Raw genomic sequence first — 20375 nt, 5'->3', positions numbered from 1 at the left:
ATCCTACTAAATCTGTTAGCTGGTTTAAGGCCCAATTACTAGTCACAGGAACAAATGAAATCTCCAGGTAAGATGACACCATGCTGAGATAATTCAAAAGGAATCAGTCACACTACTTCAGGCTGACACCTTCTCTCTCTTTTTTTTTTCCTTGAAATGAGCTCTTTGAAAGCTGACTATATATGAGGGGGGAAAAGCGTACTTTTTTCCCACCTTTGCTTGCAGGATTCACCTAAACCTTCAACTGTCTGAGTTACATTATCTTTTTAAAGTATCTCTATTTTCTCTCCTCCCAGCTAAACGAGCAAGACTAGGGTAGATGAAAGATGTGTTTACTCATGGCTGGGAAGGCTGCACAACGATGAAGGATCTGACATTCCGACACCTTTGTACTCAGCTGAGATCATTCAGAAGGTACTAAATGGATGGTTTGAAGTCCTGAAGTCCATCAAGTTTCAGAGTTAGATTCTTCTACATGAGTTCTTCATGTAATTACTGCTCTGGAAATGGAGCTATGTGCTGCCTGTAGCACTACTTTTAATAATAACTTTTGCTTTACCCCAGCAGTGAATGATCATGTAGGTCAAAGCAGACTTGCTGCAAGCAGAGAAACTAAGTCTGACATAAGCATATTTGTACTTCTCTGAAAGTGACAGGAAAACCGGGTCCATTTCATTATGCCATGATCTTCAGTCCCCATTTTCTTGTGCTAAATTGCCTGCAGATGTGCTGTGTATGGTCCTCAATTAGGTTTTTGTTGTAAGACTCTTAATTGCCCAGCCTGTTTCCCTGTAGGTTTCAACATTCAGACGATCCTAACCTCTATACCCTTAATGAGGGAAGACACCATGGTAAGACACCAGACTGTTTTTTGCTTCCAATGTGTAATCTAAGATATTGACATCTGGTGTAAGGAATACAAAAACCTGCTAAACAAAGTTTTTCTCATAGAGACATAGTGAAAGACAGGTATGGTGGACTTGTCATGTAGTGAAGTGAAAATGCTACCTCTAAAGTCTGTATTTATGGGTAGTTTCTATGTAATTGCATGTCAGGGACTGAGATCTGTGGTTGGACTAGGTAATTTTAAAGGTTTTTTTACAACCTAAATGATTCTGTGATTAAAGGAATCCAGCTGTGCCATCAATTCATGTAAGTAACAATGTGGTCATGCAAATAAATGTGAAACAAAAGCTGTCAGTGTGGTTCGTGGTTAAGAGTCAGACTTTGGCAACCTGGAGTTGTTTTAGGCTGTCCGGTAGCACTGCTAGGGAGGTGTCTAGATGACAATCAGTTTGAGGTGAACCTTGGAAGGGAGCCTGAAGCCCTGTGGTGGGCATTGCTTGTAGCAATGAATTGGACATGGATCCATGTTATCAAGAGACTCTACAAGGTAAGAGAGCCCTTGCATAAGGCTGCCCTTATGTTCCAACTCAGTGAGGTAGAGAACCTTGTATTTGGGACCTTGAGCAGGAAACCCTCATTAGAAAAAGAAGAAAAGCAAAGCTGGTGATTGTATTGCTTCTCTTGAGTGCCAGAGTCTTCTGGGTCAAACATGCATCCAGGCAATCTGTATCCAAGATGTGATCCTTTCCCAGCCCTCCTGTTTCCCAGTTTTCAGAAAAGGGAGCATAGTCTATTGCAAATGGGGAGATCTTTTTCTTCCTGGCCAAACTGTGTGCCCCTTAAAGACTGGCTTCCAGGCAAGGGGAGAGGAGCACAGGGTGGAACTGTTCCTCTGACAGTTGTTTCTGCATTTGGTCTTTGACAGCTAATGGCTTAAATGAGATCTCCCATGTTTCTCTCTCTATCTCTTTTTTCACCCCAAGCCCTTGAATCCTTCTGAAGTGCAGTGTATGAAGGGATACAAACTTTATGCATCTTCATGGATTATCTCAACCAAAATTCCATAACTTATATAAGGATTTAGGCACTTAGAAGGTAGGATTAATGACTTATATCCAAAACAGTGATTTTTATTTTTTTTCAGAACTGTCATTTGCTTGGAAGTTAAGAGATATAAAAATATGAGCTCGAAGTGTTCAAGTTCCTGAGGTACAAAAAATGCAAAGCCATTGCTGCCTGTTAAGCCATGTCAAGGCACATGCCACACTTTTGTTGGAAGGCCTTTGAACACATGAGAAACTTTGCTGCTTGAAAAGACTGTAATGAAGAGAGCAAAAATACTTGTCTGTAGGGAAAGTCTTGTGAGTCTTAAACCCTCATGGAATGAGCAGGAGAATATTTTCTACAGGAGGTAGAGTGAAGTTTATAGCAGCTCAGCCAAAGAGCCTGATCCACTCACCACACATCCACTTCACTTGTTAGCAGCTCAGCACCCATGTGCAGGCGTTTAGTAAGATGTCCAGATATGATTTTCAAATCATAGGTGCCAGTATTGTAATTCTCTGCCCTTCTGCTTTTGTGGAAGCACTGTTGCATCTCCCACAAAAAGGCTGTTGATGGCATGGCATGGTTTAGAGAAAGACAGATTGCTCTTTTGCCTCTTCCAAAAGAGGCAAAAGAAAAACACTCATACAAAAGGATAGGAAAGTTTAAATGGGAATGCTACTCACAACTACATACAACAGTACAAAGCACATAAAATGCACAAAAATCCTTAGTCTGGGCTTAACACAGAAGCTCATTCAGCCACAGCTTCACATAAACCTCCATTTAAAGCAGGTGAACAAACCCAAGCTTTCATGCCCCCTCCCTCCCAAGCCTCTCTACACTGATGAAACAAAAAATTAGCTTGGCTGCTCCAGGCCTCCGTTAGGCCACTCCAGGCCGAATTGGCAGCATTGCCAAAGCCAACAGCAGGCCTCCCCTGCAAAGAGGTAAGAGCCTGTGTGACCTTCCTGGGAGGAGAAAAAAGAAAAGAAAACGGATTCTGCTGCCAGTTTTATAGGGAGGCAGGAATTAACTGGAAGAAACTACACAAGATTACACTTTTCTGGTCCACCTCCTGGACCTCTCTAGCCTCTGGAGGTCTGTAACTTTGTCGTTCTTAATGGCACCCCAGCCTCTAAACCACCATGACATGACCTGCATACCAGTGAAGGCTGCAGAGCCTCAGCTTTATGAGCATCTGCTGTGGGCTCTGAAAGCATGTGCTTTGCCCTCGATGTAGTTGGTGACACTTAGATGAGATGTACTAGGAAATAGCTCACACTCCTCCTTAAGGAGGTCACCAACACCTTTCAATGGTAACATCTGTCACCATGAGATGCACCAGTGCTCTCTCTGTGTGTATATGTAGTTTATATGTGTGTGTGTATCCATATAAGTATAAACAGTGGGCTCCTTTTATTTTAAGCTATTTAACAGTGACTTGCATTTGTCAACAGAAGAACCTCTCTGCTTGCCTGGGCTTTCTCCCAGTTCATGGCAGGAGGGTTGCAATGGAAAACTACTCAAACCTTTCTTCAGAGCCTGTCGCTCCTGGAACACTGAGCTGAGATGCAGAAGTCAGTGAAGTGTCAAACTGAATTAACTTTGTTCTGTTCCAGACGTGTGCCTTGAGGGACACCATGCACAGCACCACCTCAGTGACTCCTGCCTCTGCTATCTCCTGGCCCTTGCAGAAATTTGGGAGGAGGCAGCATGAAATACTACATAAACAAAGATCTGCATGGTTAGTGTCGTCTTCACCCTGTGAACTCAAAGCCAGTCTCTGATTTTCTATTTGGGAATGAAAGTGTTTTCAGCTGAATAAAACCTTACAAGCACAGAGAGCATTAATCACCCTTCAGGGAATGTTGCTATTTGGCTGAACAAGGCTGTCTGAAGTCTTCCTCAGGGACAGATATTGGGACCAGTGCTGTTTAACATCTTTGGTGATGTGGACAGTAGGATCAAATGCACCCTCAGCAAGTTTGGTGATGACACCAAGCTGTGTGGTGTGGCTGACATGCTGTAGGGAAGGGATGGATGGCATCCACAGGGACCTGGACAGGCTTGAGAGGTGGGTCCATGTGAACCTCCTGAAGTTCAACAAGGCTAAGTGCAGGGTCCTGCACATGAGAGGCAATCCAAAGCACAAATACAGGCCAGGTGATGAGTGAATTGAGAGCAGCCCTGAGGAGAAAGACTTGATTGAGGGTGCTGGTGGATGATTAGTTGGAAATGAGCCAGCAATGTGCACCCACAGCTGAGAAGTTGCATTCTGGGCTGCATCAACAGAATGAGCAGCAGGTCATGCTACCCTCTGTTCTGCTTTTGTGATGCACCATCTGGAGTACTGTGTTCAGTACTGGGGCTCTCAGCATGTGAAACACATGGAACTACTCAAGCAGGTCCATGATGAGCAGGGGCTGGAGTACCTCTCCTGTGAGGACAGGCTGAGAGAGTTGGGGGGTTTTAGTCTAGAGAAGGCTCCAGGGAGGTCTTATAGCAGCATTTCAGTAGCTAAAGTGGGCCCACATGAAAAATGGTGAGGGACTCTTTATCAGGGAGTATAGCAATAAGACAAGGGGTAACGTTTTTCAAACTGAAAATAGGTAGCTTTAGATTAGATATTAGGAAGAAATACTTCACCATGAGGGTGGTGAGGCACTGGAATAGAAAAGCTGTGGATGCTTCTTCCCTGGAAGTGTTCAAAGCCAAGCAGGACAGGACTTTCAGAAACCTGGTCTAGTGGAAGATGCTCCTGCCCCTGGCAGAGGTGTTGGAACTGGATGATCTTTAAGGTCCCTTCCAACACAAACCATTCTGTGATTCTATATCAAGATGGGAATAACTTCCTGCCACCTCTACTGTTTGGTTAATGTCTGAAAATATTTTTGCTTAATGAGTAAGTAAAATGAATTTACAGTCTTGCTTGTGGAAAAATAGACAAGTCTCCTCTCTCAGCTCTCAGTGCAGTGTGGTAGAAAAGGCACTGGACGAGAACAACATATTTGTTCATATCTAGGGTGTATCACTTAATGCCTGCATTCTTTGGGCTCTATGTAAAGAGAGTTGGATGAATTAGGCAGCAAGATGGCTTTATTATACTGTTCTTCCTTTACAGAGTATCTCAAATCTTTGTGGCCCTGCTCCTGGAAGGTGCTGAGCATCATAGTTCCATAGAGAGGACAACGTGTTGCCTCCAATCCTTGTGAAGCGCTGTGTGATCTTTTGCCTGGGTACGGTTCTAAATTAATCTCCTTCCTCTAACATACCCAAGTGCAACTGTCAATGTTCAGGTAACAACTGCTCATTCAGTGTCCCAAGGGTCTTTGTATCTCTACCAGTGCAATCTTGCTCCACTGACAAGCTCATACAGTGGGCAATATTGCTTGACTTGTGGTTCAAAGTTTTGGCATCAGTTATTATTTTGAAAGGTGATGCCTGGTAAATATCTCTCAGACTGAAGGGTGAAGCGTGAAGGAGTGAGAAGGTGGTAGGACTTGCTGCTGCACAGGATGCAGAAGTAGTTGTCCTTGTAAGGGAGAGCTATCTAGGGAATTGTTTGAAGAATACTCTCCATGCCACACTTACATTTCTAGGAAGTGACAAATAACTTCAGTGCTGTGAAGGCTGTATATTGGGAAATGATGGTAAACTGCAATAATAACCAGGGTCCATGGATTAGGACATTATAATATCGTTCCCATTTCCCTGCAATATGCCTTCAAGAAATGAAAAATTGCCAGCTGGAGCTCTAAAAGTAGCTGTTTATAGAGTGACAGGTAGTGCTGGAAACCATCACATCATTCCTCTGTCAATGAAATACTGCTCCTAACAGCACATTTCTTACATAGTCACTCAGACTTAATATTGTAATTATTTAAAATACACTTTTTATGTAGCAGGAATGCTCATTCTGCTGAAGTGCCAATGATAGTAAGTTACTCTTCTTGTACCATCACTTTGTAACTGAGGATGCAGCCCTGTAGTAGTGATAGAAACACAAGCTCAAAGATTCTCTGCCCTGGATCATTTACACTTTCAAAGGACAAGAGAAACAAAGGTATTGATGCTTTTCTCACTCCCTTTTCTCCCCACCCCCCTGCCCTTCTCTTTTTTATCCTATTGTTTTCATTCTGCTCTTATTTTTCTGTAATTAATCTATTTCCTCATGCTTAGATACTTAGTGTATTCCAAAGTGTTGTCCATACCAGCACACGGCCAAACTATTAAAGTTGGTTCTTTAATTTCTTGTACTTAATGAACTACTATCAAAGAGTAGTTGTTTTTATTAAGGAGATAAAGCTGCCTGCATTTGTAAACACTTCTAAACAATGCTGGTCGTGTTTATGATACCCCACAAATGGAATAATGACCATAAAAATTGAAATCTCTTATGCTGTGGACTCTAAACCTTGTTCCAAGTTATAGGCTATAGATTAAGGAGCAATTAGTAATGAAATAGCAAGCTACAAAGTAAGCATTGCTACTTACACTACTGAGAAACTATATTATTGTGGGAAAATGTGATAAACATGTAGTTGAATGAATAATTTAGTAGACCTATTTCTAACCTCACTCCTGCTGTTATAATTTGAGAATGCTGCCACTGTGAAATATTTGAAATTAGGATAAAGGAAGGGATGAATTAATGTTAAAACAGAATTCTTTTAAATAAATACAAAGAAACATTTCATTTTCCCCTGGCTTTTGCATTTCATTTGTAAATGAGTTTTACATATTAATCAAATGAAAGACGAAAAGGTCTTTGTAAGGCTTTGAGGCAGGCTTTGAGGTTCTCTGAAGACTGATGCTTCTTATGCAACCTGGTTGTGTGAACAGTGGTTCTTTTGGAATCTACAGAGGATAAGGACAGAAACGTGTACCAAACACAAGCTCCCAAAACGTGCTGCAGGTTCAGAGGCCTGGTGGTGTGGAAGAACTGGCAGCAAGATGATGTGGTGAAGCTATCCACATCCAAGTGAATACAATGCACTTAGCTGTTGATGTCTGCTGCTGATACTTCCCGGGAGAAATCTTTCTCATTAACAGAAATATAAACTTTTATTTTCTGATTTTCAAATCAAGACAACAAACGAAAGCAACTTTTTTCTATCTAAGTCCTCCAAAATACTACTGTAAAGCAGCAACACTGAAGTGCTTTGTGATGCTAGGATTCCTGCTAGGATCCAGGACTTGCAGGGAGAAGAGGAGGAGGAAGTGGATGTGAAAAAATTTCTCATGGCTTGATGTGGCTTTGGATATATTGCTTGAATGATATATGATAGAGAAGCAGCCTTAAGCATCTAACCCAAAAGTTAATCTTTAACTTCTAAGTAACCCTTCATAACTGCTGAACCTATCAATGAACAGAGAAAAAAAAAAATCTCTCTTCTGCAGGGGGAGGAGATCTTGCCAGTCCAAGCCTTCATCAACCACTTTAAAGACAGCTGCAAAACCAGGAGCACAAAGAGGTAAGTACTACTTTTTAATATCTGTACAACAGCAAAGCAGAACTGATAAACAGGGTCTCACTTTTTTTCTCTAAGGGGTCAGCTCGAACAAGGACAAGACCAGTCACTGCCATTCTCCAAAGCATCCTAAGGCAGCTCATATTGTGACACTTCTTAGAGCTGACCACTGGAAACAGCACTTGATATCGTAGTGTCACCTGCCAGCAAATGCCAGATCATACCTATGGTTTCCACCCAAGGTCTTCAGTGGTGTTACACAGGTTTTTGGACTTGATGGCATTTCTTTCATCATGTTCAAATGCAGTCTGGCTCTGTGAGCAGGTGTCCATCCCCCTGCAGGTGTCTGGATCTCTGCAGGTCCTGGTCATTACAACAGTGGTCAAAGCTATGCTTGGGGACTGCTACATGAAGAGTCATCTTCCTTCTCCAAGGGTCTGACCTAGTAAGCTGGAGAGACAACTGAGGCTTGATTGCCTGCTTCTACTGAAGATAGGTCATTTATCAGTGAATGTTAAAGAAAGTTAACTAATAACCCTCTTAGTTACCTTACTTGATGGTGATTGATGAGAGGGAATGTTCTTTTCAGTGGGGCTTACCATTGCTTTTGTAAATTAGCTCCTACTGCTATACACATAGATTCATAGAATGGGCCAGTACAAGGTCCTACACCTGGATTGGGCCAATCCCAGGTACAAATATAAACTGGGTACAGAGTGGGTTGAGAGCAGCCCTGAAGAGAAGAACCTGGGAGAGCTGAGAGATGAGAAGCTCAGCATGAGCTGGCAGTGCACTTACGTAGCCCAGAAGGCCAACCATATCTTGGGATGCATCAGCACCCCAGTGTGGCCAGCAGCCAGTACATTGAGAGAGGTGTTTCTCCCCACTTAATCTGCTCTTATGGACACTGGGGTGTCACATGCATTCTCAAAGCTTTGTATCAGCGTGTGACCTGTGTCACAGGCAATATGGATAGAACCTATGGATAGAAGGTTGGGAAATGGGGCCTATTATTCATACAGCCAGGATCTCCAGATGAAATGAACAATGTTTCCCTCTTGTTCATTATGCTTGGGTTTTCAATCTTCCTTCTCTGTCAGAGAAATATAATTGAAATTATTAATATTGCCATAGCCTATCACCTTAGCAATGCATCAAAGTTAAGCAATTATGGATGGAGCTGCAGCTGAACATTCTGTTACCAAAGTGTTGGGTTTTGACCTTGGAGTCCATCCCATCACACAGCATGATACAGCAGCTATTCTGAATTTAGCCCAGCCAAGCATTTAGCCATCCAAATGTTCTGCTAACACTGATTCAGGGAACTACAACAGCAGCTTTAAGGAAGCATGAAAGGAAAACTGAAAGAAGGGGGGAAAAAACCCAAACCCTTGAAAGTCTTATGATCTTTATGTCTTTACTTTCCTTAAACAAGACAGAAAGATTTGCAAGTACTAAATGACTTCTGCACCTATCAGATATTTCGGTATTGACGCAGTTCTCATTCAACCACAAAAGCTGTTTGTTGTCTAATACTCTGTGGTGTCACAAATGTTCTCCCTCATTCACATAAAATACACAGTGTCAGTGAATCAATTTTTCTCCTTCATTCTGGAAATGCAGAAGAGGAGTCCCCTGAGCCGCTGGTGTCTGTCAGTGTCTGTGGGTCTTTCCCTGGGGTTGCCTGCCCAGAAGATACAATTTGAGGTTTTATTTCTTTAGAAAATGTTTCCCCTCATTTTCTGTTAAGCAGTAAAACTATTCACTCCTTGGGGATTTTTTTCCCTTTTTTTTTTTTTTTTTTTATTATTTCAGAAACTTGACTGAGTTGACTGAAGGTTTTATATGATAGTTCAAGTATACCTTCTCCTGGCTTGAGGAACTTAAATGAGACTTAAATAGGCTCAGCACTTTGCAATTGTTATGCTTTCTAGCACTTAAAGACTTGCATGTTTCAGGATACCTCTAAAATATGAATTTAATCATTACCTTTCAGACAGTGTCCATCTCAGCCTTGCACTTCTCTTTAAGGCAGTAATGTCCTCATCATCCTTCAGTGTTTGAGACGGAGATCTTTCAGCATATTGATGTACATCAAGGTGATTCATTGAGGTAAGCATTTCATTGCAGTGAAATGCTGAGCACAGAACTGGTGCCCCAGGTGCTCTATGTGCCAGATGAGTGTTTGCCAATAAGGTAATGGACAAGTTTCCAGGTCTGGCATCAGGTGCGCCACATATGCTTCAAAAAGCAAGGCTGCAAGGACAGTCTGTGCTCAAGACTTTTCAGGTGAGAGGGGGATTTGTGTGGACTTCAACAAACCAGAAGCTCACATCATCATCTGAGTGTGTGCAGACAGGAGCTCTACTGAGCCAACAAGCACCTGGAAATAAATGAAACCCTTTAATGTGACACTTACATTAAATGGCCAAACACCACAGCATTCTGGGTGATTAAACTTCACTTCTTTCCTTCCTGCACAGGATCTTGAGGAGTGGGTAGCTGTGGAAGGTGATTCTACTTCACCAGATCTAAGGAAAGAAGTTACACAAATGATGGCATTGGCAGCAGACAGACTTGCAGTGCTGGGAGCCATTGGGGTCACATCAGGTACTGCATTTAAAACATCCAATTTGCACATGTAGTCTACTTATTACACTCAGTACAATGTATATGCATATGTATGTTATGAGATACTGCCATTTTGGTAGCTAGGTGTGGTATACTGTGGCATGGACCCTCAAGGAGTCTAAAGAGAGGCTGGACAGCGTAGATAGCTCAGAGAAAAGGGCAGGATCCACTTTATTGTTAGAACACACAGTTTATGTATATTTTTTCTACCACAGCATAAAGCAAGCATGATTCTAGCAGTACTTTTCCATTCTAGCAAAAAAAACCTTACCTAAACAGTCATTGGCTGAGCATTTCAAAACTTCTTACACCTGTGCTACAGGCCCAAAAGTGATTAACTCTTTTTCTTCTTCAATCCTCACAGATAGGTAACAAATCATCAACAATCCTATACCTACATGATACCTGCTTAAATCAGGGTCGCCGTCGCTGGGGGTGTTCAGGGCAAGGCTTGACAGGATGCTTGGTTTCATGGTTTAGTTGATTAGGTGGTGTTGGATGATAGGTTGGACACAATGATCTTGAAGGTCTCTTCCAACCTGGTTTATTCTATTCTATTCTCAGACTGTCTGAGAACAGACTGGAGAGACCACACAGACAATCCAATTACAAACAGAAGTTCTCTGCACAGCAAGGACAGTTTGCTGCTTTTAACTGAAGGGAAGCAGTTTGCAAGTGTAAAATGTTTGATTTTTTTAAAATTGTTTTTTTTTTTTTAAACCAGGGCTTCTTTTTACATTCTTCTGAGTAATGAAGCATGACAGTTAATGCATCATTTGTCACCAAAATTCTCTGTATGAGTGAGGCAGCTTTTAAGGAGAAAAGGTTGCTGGACAGAAAGGGCCAGTTATCTTGAGCTTTGGGAGTCACCTTGGGTTCTGGGAGCTTGTGACAAAAGCTTCATGCCATTTTGTTAGTGATTGTTGGAAAGCAATAGGCAAGAGTTAATTTCTGAGAAATCTTTGTCTCTAATTTACTTACCTTAGTGTAGGCTCCGAGCTCTTTCCTGCCAAGAGCTGCTAGGTTTTTATTCTAACAGGGAAGTTCACTAATAGGGATTATCTTTTCCTTCTTTTGAGGCTTCTGGAGAGGATTGTGGTCATTGTAGCACAAGGACCCTGCAGTACAGCAATATTTTAATATTTCAGGTTATGTAATTTAATAGTTGTAATTAATGCACTTAAAATGAAAAACTTAGTGTGCATTTGGCATGCAGTTGTGATTGGCAAAATACATGGCAACAGTCTGTATTGATAACAGTGCATTCCTGTTATAGGAGCAAAGACCTGAGATACTCTTCTCTGCCGAGGGCCAAAATAGTGTTTCACAAAATGGGTTGTTCCTTTGATTGCTTGCTAAGAAGCAGCAACACTTTTGGGTTGCAACAGGCCAATCCAGACTGGTGTTACTGGTGGATACGAGTGCATGTATTCCTTCTTTTCTTATTGCTCTCTCCTGTGAGACACTTATCCTCTCTTGTCTGCTGTGGAGATCTGTTCTGCTCAGCAGTGCATCACAGGGTTAGTTTAGAGCCTTAACCTGTTTTGTCTGAAACAGCTGCTCCCTGTATATTTAACCAATGCATGAGGACTTCTCCCATGGAAATCTTTGAAATAAATCCAGCAGCTTTAAGTCTTGATGACTGTGCTATAACTAGTGAGACCCCTCAGTGGTTGTCTAATATTTGATGTGGAAGAACCACATGAGGTTAATGCCACTTTATTGAGCGTTCAACAGAGAAACTTTCTGCTTCAAAATTCTTGTTGCGTTGTTGCATCATCCATAATCCTCCTTTGCACTTTCTCACCTTGCCTCCTGATCCTTGAACAGCTCCACCTGCCATGATGGAGCTAAAGAGCATTTGCTGTGGAAGAAGGTCTCCCTTAATGTAATCATCCTTCCAATACACCCAGCAGAGCAAGAAAAGCTCCATTTACTGAAGGAACAAAAAGGATGGGCAGAGGGTCAGCAGATGAGTAAGACCCCAAGAGCCCAGAAATCCTAGTTCCCAGACCTGTGCTATCTAACCATTAAGTTCTCCTTTCCTATCAGCTGGTTCCAAACTGGTTCCAAACAGCCTTATTGATTCAATTGAAATGATGAAGGAAGTTTCAAAGATTGCTTAAAAACTTTACTCTTTTGTTTTTAAGGGAATCTCTTTAGGTGTGGAGCAAGAGATAATAAAGGACCTGTCCTAGCTTGGATAAATGCAGTGGAAAGATTTAGAGCCTTGAAATGAGTACGTATTAATGAGGACTTTATTATCACTTTTGTTTCTATTATTGTTATATTTCTGGAGGAATGCATTTACATTCCTATGAGTTAGATATCTCTGTCTCAGTAAACCACATACATTTAGAATTATTAGCTTATTTCTCATGTTGTATCCAGGGCATTAATCCCACCCCAGTAAGAATCTGTCCTTAAGCATTTCTGTTTTGGACAGTCTGCATGCAACGTAAATATGCTACTGCTGACAATTCCCTGCAGAGGAATACATACTGGGGAAAGTATTCAGTGTATATTAGCTATATATAACCAGCTTTGATACCCTATTCTCTTGAGAGCATTTAAAAATGGTGAATTAGCAACCATCACAGATTGGTCATGAAGACTCATCTCTTCTGAACATTCTGCTGATCTTTGTTTTTTTCCACCTACAAGTTACCTTCAGTTTGTGTGTATGTATGAAGAAGTATATACAAATACTTGTGTGTAATGGCTGTTCTTCCAATGAGGTATTGGTCTTACCAAATCAAACTCATTGAATGTCTGTAGTAAACAAGTACAAATATGCTCACTTAGAGACTGACATATCTCTAATAGTCAACCTTTTGCCCAATTATTATAATACTCAACCCAGAATCACAGAATGTTGGGGTTGCAAAGGATCTCCAGAAATCATCAGGTCCAACCCCCCTGCCAAAGCAGATCACCTAGGGCAGGTCACACAGGAACATATCCAGGTTAGCTTTCAAAGTCTACAGAGAAGGAGACTTCATAACCTCTCTGGGCAGCCTGTTCCAGTGCTCCATCACCCTCACAATAAAGCACATTCTCCTCACGTTTAGGTGGAACTCCCTGTGTTCTAGCTTATATCCATTATTCCTTGTTCATTACTGGGTGCCACTGAAAAGAGCCTGCCCTTTCCTCTTGACACCCATCCCTCCGATATTTATAGACATTAATAAGATCCCTCTCAGCCTTCTCTTCTTCAGGCTAAACAGTCCCAGTTCTCTCAGTCTTTCTTCATAGGAGAGATGTTCAAGTCCCTTGACTTCAAATCAGTCTGCATGTTTAATAGTTTTGGGCTAGTTTTACTCCTATGGCAAAGCATAAACCAACACTTGTAACTTGGTTAGCAAGTATCCTTTAAGGTGAATTTGCACAACATGTTTTGTTAAATGGCTGAGAATCGATTTTGTGCCTCTTTTATGATGCTATGGTACACTATGAGCATTAATTAAGTCTGGACCTATGTCCTTTTGCAACCTTCTGGAAAATGGAGGTTTTTCTTGCATCAGTAGTATGGGAACTGATGTCTCTTAAGTGCTAGTAAGCACACACATTATTTGCCTAGGGATTAGCTGTTTTAAGTGCATCTTTCCATTTTTTAAAATCACTAATAGCTTTGCTTGGTATTTTAACAAAGAAGCAAGCAGAAGTCTTTGCAATTTGAAAGCCTTTCCCTAGCAAAGTGCACAGGCCATCAAAAAATATTCATGAACAGTTTGTTTCTAAATGTTTGTGGTCATTCGAGGAACCGTTGGTGACTCCATGTGTAACACAAGTTCAATTGATTGTATGCATTTGTTCCTGTGTTTAACCTGAGCATTGAATCAAAAGAGAAAACATCTTAAAACCTTTAATGAGAAAATGAATTGGAATGGGAAACTAAACTCAAATTTATTTTTCCCGTGGGACATGCCAGAATTTGTAACTCGCATTATTCCATACTAAAACTTCTCTGAATTACCCTTGGAAATGCATCCTTATGAACTAGCAGGCAAATGACTTCACTGGGGGTAAAAGGACAATTACAGTAGAATCACTAGCAGCATTTTTACCACCATGTGAGTAGCTCTGGTGATAGGTAACGTGTTGGGAAATACAAGTAGCGGACCTCTGCCAGTGGTTCCCACATGGGTACTAACAGTGGAAATAAAAGAAGCAGGAAATTTTCTGTGAAAATGCAACTGTTATTACACAGTCAGAATTTCCAAAGCAATTAGAATATTTACTAGCACTGAGAGAAAGCCCATTTAATGAGACAGTCCAGCAAGGCTTCTGAAAACACAAGAAGGGGAAAAAAGATATCACTTTTTCTCCTTCAAAAATGAAATGTAGATAAAAACACATGGAAAACCAATTTTTTTTCTGGGAAACTATATGTGCCCATTTATCACTGCCCTTTCTACTGAAGCAAGCTATATATCCTATGTCCCTCATTTCCTTGCACAGTATGTACTGCAGTCTGCTTCTGCATTTAAATATGGTTTTATTTTGAAAATATTTGTTCCTTACCCAGGCTTCTCTAAGGTTCATTTAGGCTATGCCAGTGAACTTCCAAGTTTGTAATTGAAGGCATGCAAGAAGCAGGGTCCTCGGGGCTAGAAAAGTTACGTGAAGAAGAAAACCAGTGGTTTTTATCTGATGGTGTTTATATTGTGATTTCAGACAACCTCTGGCTTAGCAACAAGAATCCTGACTCTTCATATGGGAGTCAGGGCAATGCTGCCTTCTTTGGGGAGGCAAAAGACACAGGCTCGTTCACTGGTCCCTGACCAGAGAGCAGTGATGTACCTGTAATTACAACTACACTTGCATGCAGAGTATGACTGAGAGCAAATACAGAACTTTCTTTTGTGTCTTTTTTGGATATTACAGATTTCCCTCCTCATTTCAGTTCAGTTAGCCTTATTTACTTCAATGAACTTCTTTTCAATCACCATTTCTTCACTTAGCTCTCTCCCCTTGATCCCTTTCCTATCCCATTATTCTCCTGCCACTCTCTCAGTCTTATCACCCAGTCTGCACATCAAATCTCTTCTATTTCATCATTGTTCCTACACACCCTATTCTCTAAACCCAGTTCTTCTGCTCTGCTTTTGTGCAGCATATACTGCTTACTGCACTATATCTGCCTAAGGGGACTGAATTTAGCTGGGTCCCTGGATTTAAAAGGCATACAAAAATGTTGTAACCATTGTAGAAGCAAGTAACATCCCACTGTAGTATATATAGAGAGGGGGCTGCCTCAACCCAGCACAGCAGCCATCATGAACTACTGTGAAATGAAAAGCAGAAATTTTTCATCTGGAAACTTCCTGATGAAGCATAAAGGAACTCAAAGAGAAGACTGAAGAACTAGGGAACTAAAGAAAAATCTGCATTAACCTTTACATCTGAAAAAGGAAGAAATTTCATTTTAAGTAAAAGAGCCTTGGCAGCCTTGATTCAATTCTTCTAAGTCTTGGTTAAGAACAATGACGCTATTAAAACATCAAAAATTATCTCTGCCTGTTACCAGACACTTGGCTGTAACAAGGTTTTGAGAAGAATAAATAAGTTGATTGCAGGAAAATAGTTTATGATAGACCTGAGTTGAACAATGTGTCTGGAAAAAGAACCCACTGAATAAACCAAATGCCTCTCCTTATTCTGAAGCTGTATGACTCAAGACACCCCTAAATTATTATGTATTGTAGTCTGGATTTAAGGTTGGGTGTATATTTTCTTAATGCAAAACAAGTAAGGTTTTTTTTCTTGCCTTTGTTATGAAGATTTTGTATTAAATAAAAAGGATAGAGAACGTGAAGCATTTCTAGAGCAATAGTCAAGCGTTTAATTTACAACATTTATTCTACAGTCTTACTGAAGCAAAAGAAGAAATGGAGGACCCTTGCTCTCAAATGCTCTTAAGTGCTCTAGACCACTGAATTTCTCTTTCTGATGGTTAACAGCGGAGCCCTGTCTTCTCTTTACCAAAGCAGATTGTTCTTGTTTTCCATTTTAGAACTACAATTGTTTTCTATTAATTTATGGCTTTATTTAAAAAGTTGAAGCCACCACTTGCTGTGGAAAACAAACACTGGCAGAAGTAGGTAGGGTCTGTTTAAATGTCATCAGTGTTTTTGCCGTGGGTCAACTGTGGTGACTAGGACTTTCACTATGGAACTTCTAGAGCTATCATTCATGAGCTGATGACAGACTTGATAGTTCTGCTGGGTAATAACACACATCATTGCTCAGGAGTGACTAGGCAGCAGTGGCTAGAAATCAGCCTAATGAAGATCTGTGTCATGTTTAACTGACCTGAGTAAGGCAAGTCTAATTGAAGCAAGTCCCAGGTTTCCAAGTCTCATCATTGCTATAGTGGCAGCAGCAGCTGAGGGGAATGTCCTTGGTAATGCCAGGCCCTTAGATATGTGTAGGTTAAGGAGAAGTCAATCATATGTCAGTCAAGAGCATTTAAGGATCACTGGCAACATGAATAGATACACAGATAGTGAAACCTGACATTGTAATGCTGATTTGCATCTCAGTTGAATGGTGTTTGCAAGTCAGCAGCTGGGCTAACACACTACACACTAACAGCAGCTCAGTTGTTTTCTCAATAAATATGAAAACACAGCAAGTTAGCTGCCACAGCTTTAAGGATGCAAACAACTTTTACTTGCTAGGTTTACTCACTTGGTAAAGGTGGTGTGATTGACAAATGGAAGAATACATCCCACTTGTACTGATATCTCTTATTTTGCAGATAGCCTTGTGGCTCCCACAGTTTGTATTCAGATCCCTGGAATCTATGATAGCGTCAGTGCCCTGATGGAAGAGGAGAGGAAATTGTATGAATTGATTGAATTTGATCCAGAGGAACATAAAAGTAATAGTGCTGTGAAAAAAATCCTCTATGGCACCAAGGTAACATAAAATCTGTGTAAATTACTAGCAAAAAGAATTTAAATCATCAATTCATAGCATTTATGTGCATTTTCAGTCAATGACAAACTCAAAATATAAGGAGCACAGAGCATTAAAAGGTAAATAAAATTAATCTGCTGAAAATGCAAGCTATGGTATCTGGAGAAAGTGATAAGAAACATGAATAATCAATGAAAACACATAATGCAAAACTAAGAATATTGCTTCCCCTTCCTTGCACTGTCCCTTCTCTCTCCCCATGCCTAACCTGTCAAACAAAATAAGCATTAAACCAGTGCATACAGGTTACATAGTAGGAAAGATGTATTCAGCTGGTATCCTCCACTGGGAGGCACCTTTAGGTGGATGTTTCAGGTAGTTTTTGTTTAATTCAGATTTTGATGTCTGCTGAGCATGCCAGAAAAACACCCAAAGCTATAAACTGCTCTTTGCCAGCATTTAAAAATTATATCCCAAGTAAAAAACAAAACAAAACAGCAGGTAAGGGCTGGCTCAGAAAGATCTCTCTACACAAGAGTGGCAGCTGGGAGAAAGGGGTGATTTGGGGTTTTATCAGTCACATAATTACACTGCTATGAGCTTTAACATGGATGCTTTTATTTTCATGAAAAAGCTTCCAAATTAGTCTAAGCTAGACAGTAATAATCAGTAATACAGAAGTATAATGGAACTACACTATAAAAGTTTTAATTCTTTGCCTCTATGAGGGTGAAGTGGTGCAAATTTTATGTATACATAAAGCTCTAGTCTCATAAAGCTGCAGTAGAAGGAAAGGAGCAGCACCCTGGGGTTTCACATGAAGACCAATTTATAATTTACATATTTCTTCTTCCTTCCTTAGAATAAATATTTTCTTTTTAACGTTTCACCCTTCTTATCTTCTCCAGAAAAACAGATTAACTTTGTTACTGAACATTATCATCTTACCTATTGCATTATTTAATTGTCATTAGTAGAATTTCTTCCCTGGTATCACCTGTGAGAGGTCTGGCTAAACTTGTCACAGGATTCTCCTGCAAGATGTTCAGAGATCAAAATGGTCAGATCAAAAGTTGTCCTGATTTGCCTTTGCACTAGAAAAAAATTATTTCCAAGATATTTTAAAACAATGCTCCACTTTTCTAGTGGTGCACAAAAAGATGTTCTCAACCAAGTGTTTCCAAAGGCAAACAAATGTTGACTGAAAGAGTCAGTATCATTTAAGTAGCATTCTTTAAAACTAAAAGATATTGCCACAGGTTCAAATTGCAAATCAAACATCTGTAAAATACAGGGGTCTCCAAATGGAAAAACTTGGTTTGTGGTATCAATATATGTTGATTGTGAATGGCTCCAGTGTCATCTCTTATGGTTTCAGTGTTATTTCTTTGAAGGAAGCCAATGGGCACGTGGGGCGTTACCCTTTTATCTCTACTCACAGGACTGAGGGAGCTTTTCATGAACCAGGATTTGAAACAGTTATTCCAGCAAAAGTCACTGGCAAATTCTCAATCCATTGGGTCCCAGACATGGATCTTTCTGTTGTGAAACAACAGGTAAGAGGCAAACCTTTTCTTTGGCTTCTACTGTGTAAACTCTATAAAATAAAGTCCCTCTTTCCACCTCACAAATTTACACCCAAGCCAGCAAAATGATTGTTTCTACTATTTATTTGTTTCTGAGAGCAAGAAGTGTGAATATGGGTGTAAGCTTCAGTTGCAAAATGAATGTTTTCTGACTGCAATGTGTTTTCCCTGCAGGTGGTGGAGCACTTGGAGGGTGATTTTTCCAAGAGGAAAAGTCAAACAAACTGAAAAGTGTCTATGCTTTTGGGTACAAAGCCCTGGCTCACTGATGGTAATGATCCACTATATATAGCAGCAAGAAAGGCAATAAAACCAGGTATCTTCCTTCTTCTCCCCCCTCCCCCCTGCCCCAGTTCTTAATGTGTCTGCAAGTGTGCAGGAGATTTCTGCTTATCCATAGAGCAGAAGACATTTTCAGTTCAGTGCTATAGTTACTTACCCCTATAAAGCTCATTGATTTTCATAGAACTCAGCCACATCTTATTACAGACCCTGCTGAACTGGGATACATTGAACAAGAGTAGCCAAAAGACCTCATTTAATTTGGTAGTATACTGATACGAAGCCAGAGGTTTGTAGAGTGAAGCTGATTCCTGAAATCAATTGGCTACACACTCAGAAAAATTTCTACTCAGAAGCTCTTAATATTGGCTATCTGCTCAGCTAGATGGTAGCAGAAGAAAGCACCTTTATTTCACTTAATAATGAATTCATTCTATTTCAGTTTTTGGAGAAGATTCAGACTGTATTTGGGATGCTTCAACATTTCCTGTTGCCAGAATGTTTCAGACTAAAGTGTGATAATGCTTCTGACTGGAGCAGCCAATGATGGGGAGCACTCCTGGAATGAGAAAACATGCAGGTTTCTTTTATTTGTCTGTTTGCTCTACAAAGAAAGGGGGGAGCCAAAGTCCCTTGGTACTCACAAATAAGCATGGCCAGATGGGAAGCTTTGCTGTGCATTGGACAGCCCCCAACTACTGTTCCTGGCAAACTGGTTGCTCTGCCAAGAGGAAAGCCAAATTCCCAATCTATCCAACAATACACAGTTTCCATGGGCTGTCTACTCAGTCTTTAAATATGTCACATGGGCAATTTTCATTTCACTGCCAGTGAAATTTGCCTCTGGTCTGAAAGAGGATGATGTAGATGGGCAGTCACCTGTCACAGCATCCAATTTAAAAGTATGGCAGTCGTATGTATGGAGGCTAATGGTTAAGTAAGATTTTGATGGGTTTCAGTGTAAGAGGATATAAAGGAATATTTATATTACAGGGAACATGACTCATGTAATTCTATACAAATTATCTTAAACTTGCCACTTGTGTTCATTCTCTGAGATGTGATGGTGAGACACTATTCTGCATGTTGCCTGCATATTAGCACAGCTTCTGAGTCAAATCATGCTGAGAATCTTACAAGTGTTCTCAAATTATTTTTAGTTTCCCCTCACTGTAGTCTCAACCCTTATGGATACAGACAATAGTAATTAGGGAACATAACACTGGAAAGATGTTTTCTTAGTGAATCCTTCAGAGAAATCTCTGCTGAAAGATGTCCAGATTTTCTGTGCATTGAATCCTTTTTTTGGGTGACCAATCTTGCAAATCCCTCTGAAGACTCTGAAAACTTTACTGGATTATGCTGCTAATTTGAATAGCAGAACAGCCTGACAGGTCCTCGTTCTCTTTCTTTTCTTTTTCACAGACACAACTACACTGAAGGAACCAAAGCAATTGCAGCATTTTTCCTGGAGGTATCAACACTACATCAGCGCTTTTGTAAAAGTTACAACACAGAGGCCAACAACTGCTCAAGAAAATCAGCAAAGCTTAAGCCTTCTAAATGTCTGATGTGGCAAAGCATGTAA

The 20375-nt window shown here is 40.6% G+C and overlaps 1 protein-coding gene across 1 annotated transcript; it reads left to right on the top strand.

The window, feature by feature from the left end:
- Positions 1–361: 361 nt before the first annotated feature.
- Positions 362–20375, top strand: LOC104302225 (beta-Ala-His dipeptidase-like). Its single transcript, XM_054164416.1, is given in 15 exon segments — positions 362–414; positions 796–851; positions 9361–9415; positions 9417–9480; positions 9848–9974; positions 12146–12234; positions 14545–14562; positions 14564–14745; positions 16138–16223; positions 16759–16919; positions 18314–18475; positions 18680–18821; positions 19230–19295; positions 19298–19367; positions 20213–20375. Coding segments are annotated over 15 exon segments (1494 nt in total).

The sequence above is a fragment of the Dryobates pubescens genome, chromosome 9 (genome assembly GCF_014839835.1).
Source record: "Dryobates pubescens isolate bDryPub1 chromosome 9, bDryPub1.pri, whole genome shotgun sequence".
Taxonomy (NCBI): domain Eukaryota; kingdom Metazoa; phylum Chordata; class Aves; order Piciformes; family Picidae; genus Dryobates; species Dryobates pubescens.
The sequence above is the reverse complement of the archived record's forward strand: the minus strand, read 5'-3'. Positions and strand labels throughout refer to the sequence as shown.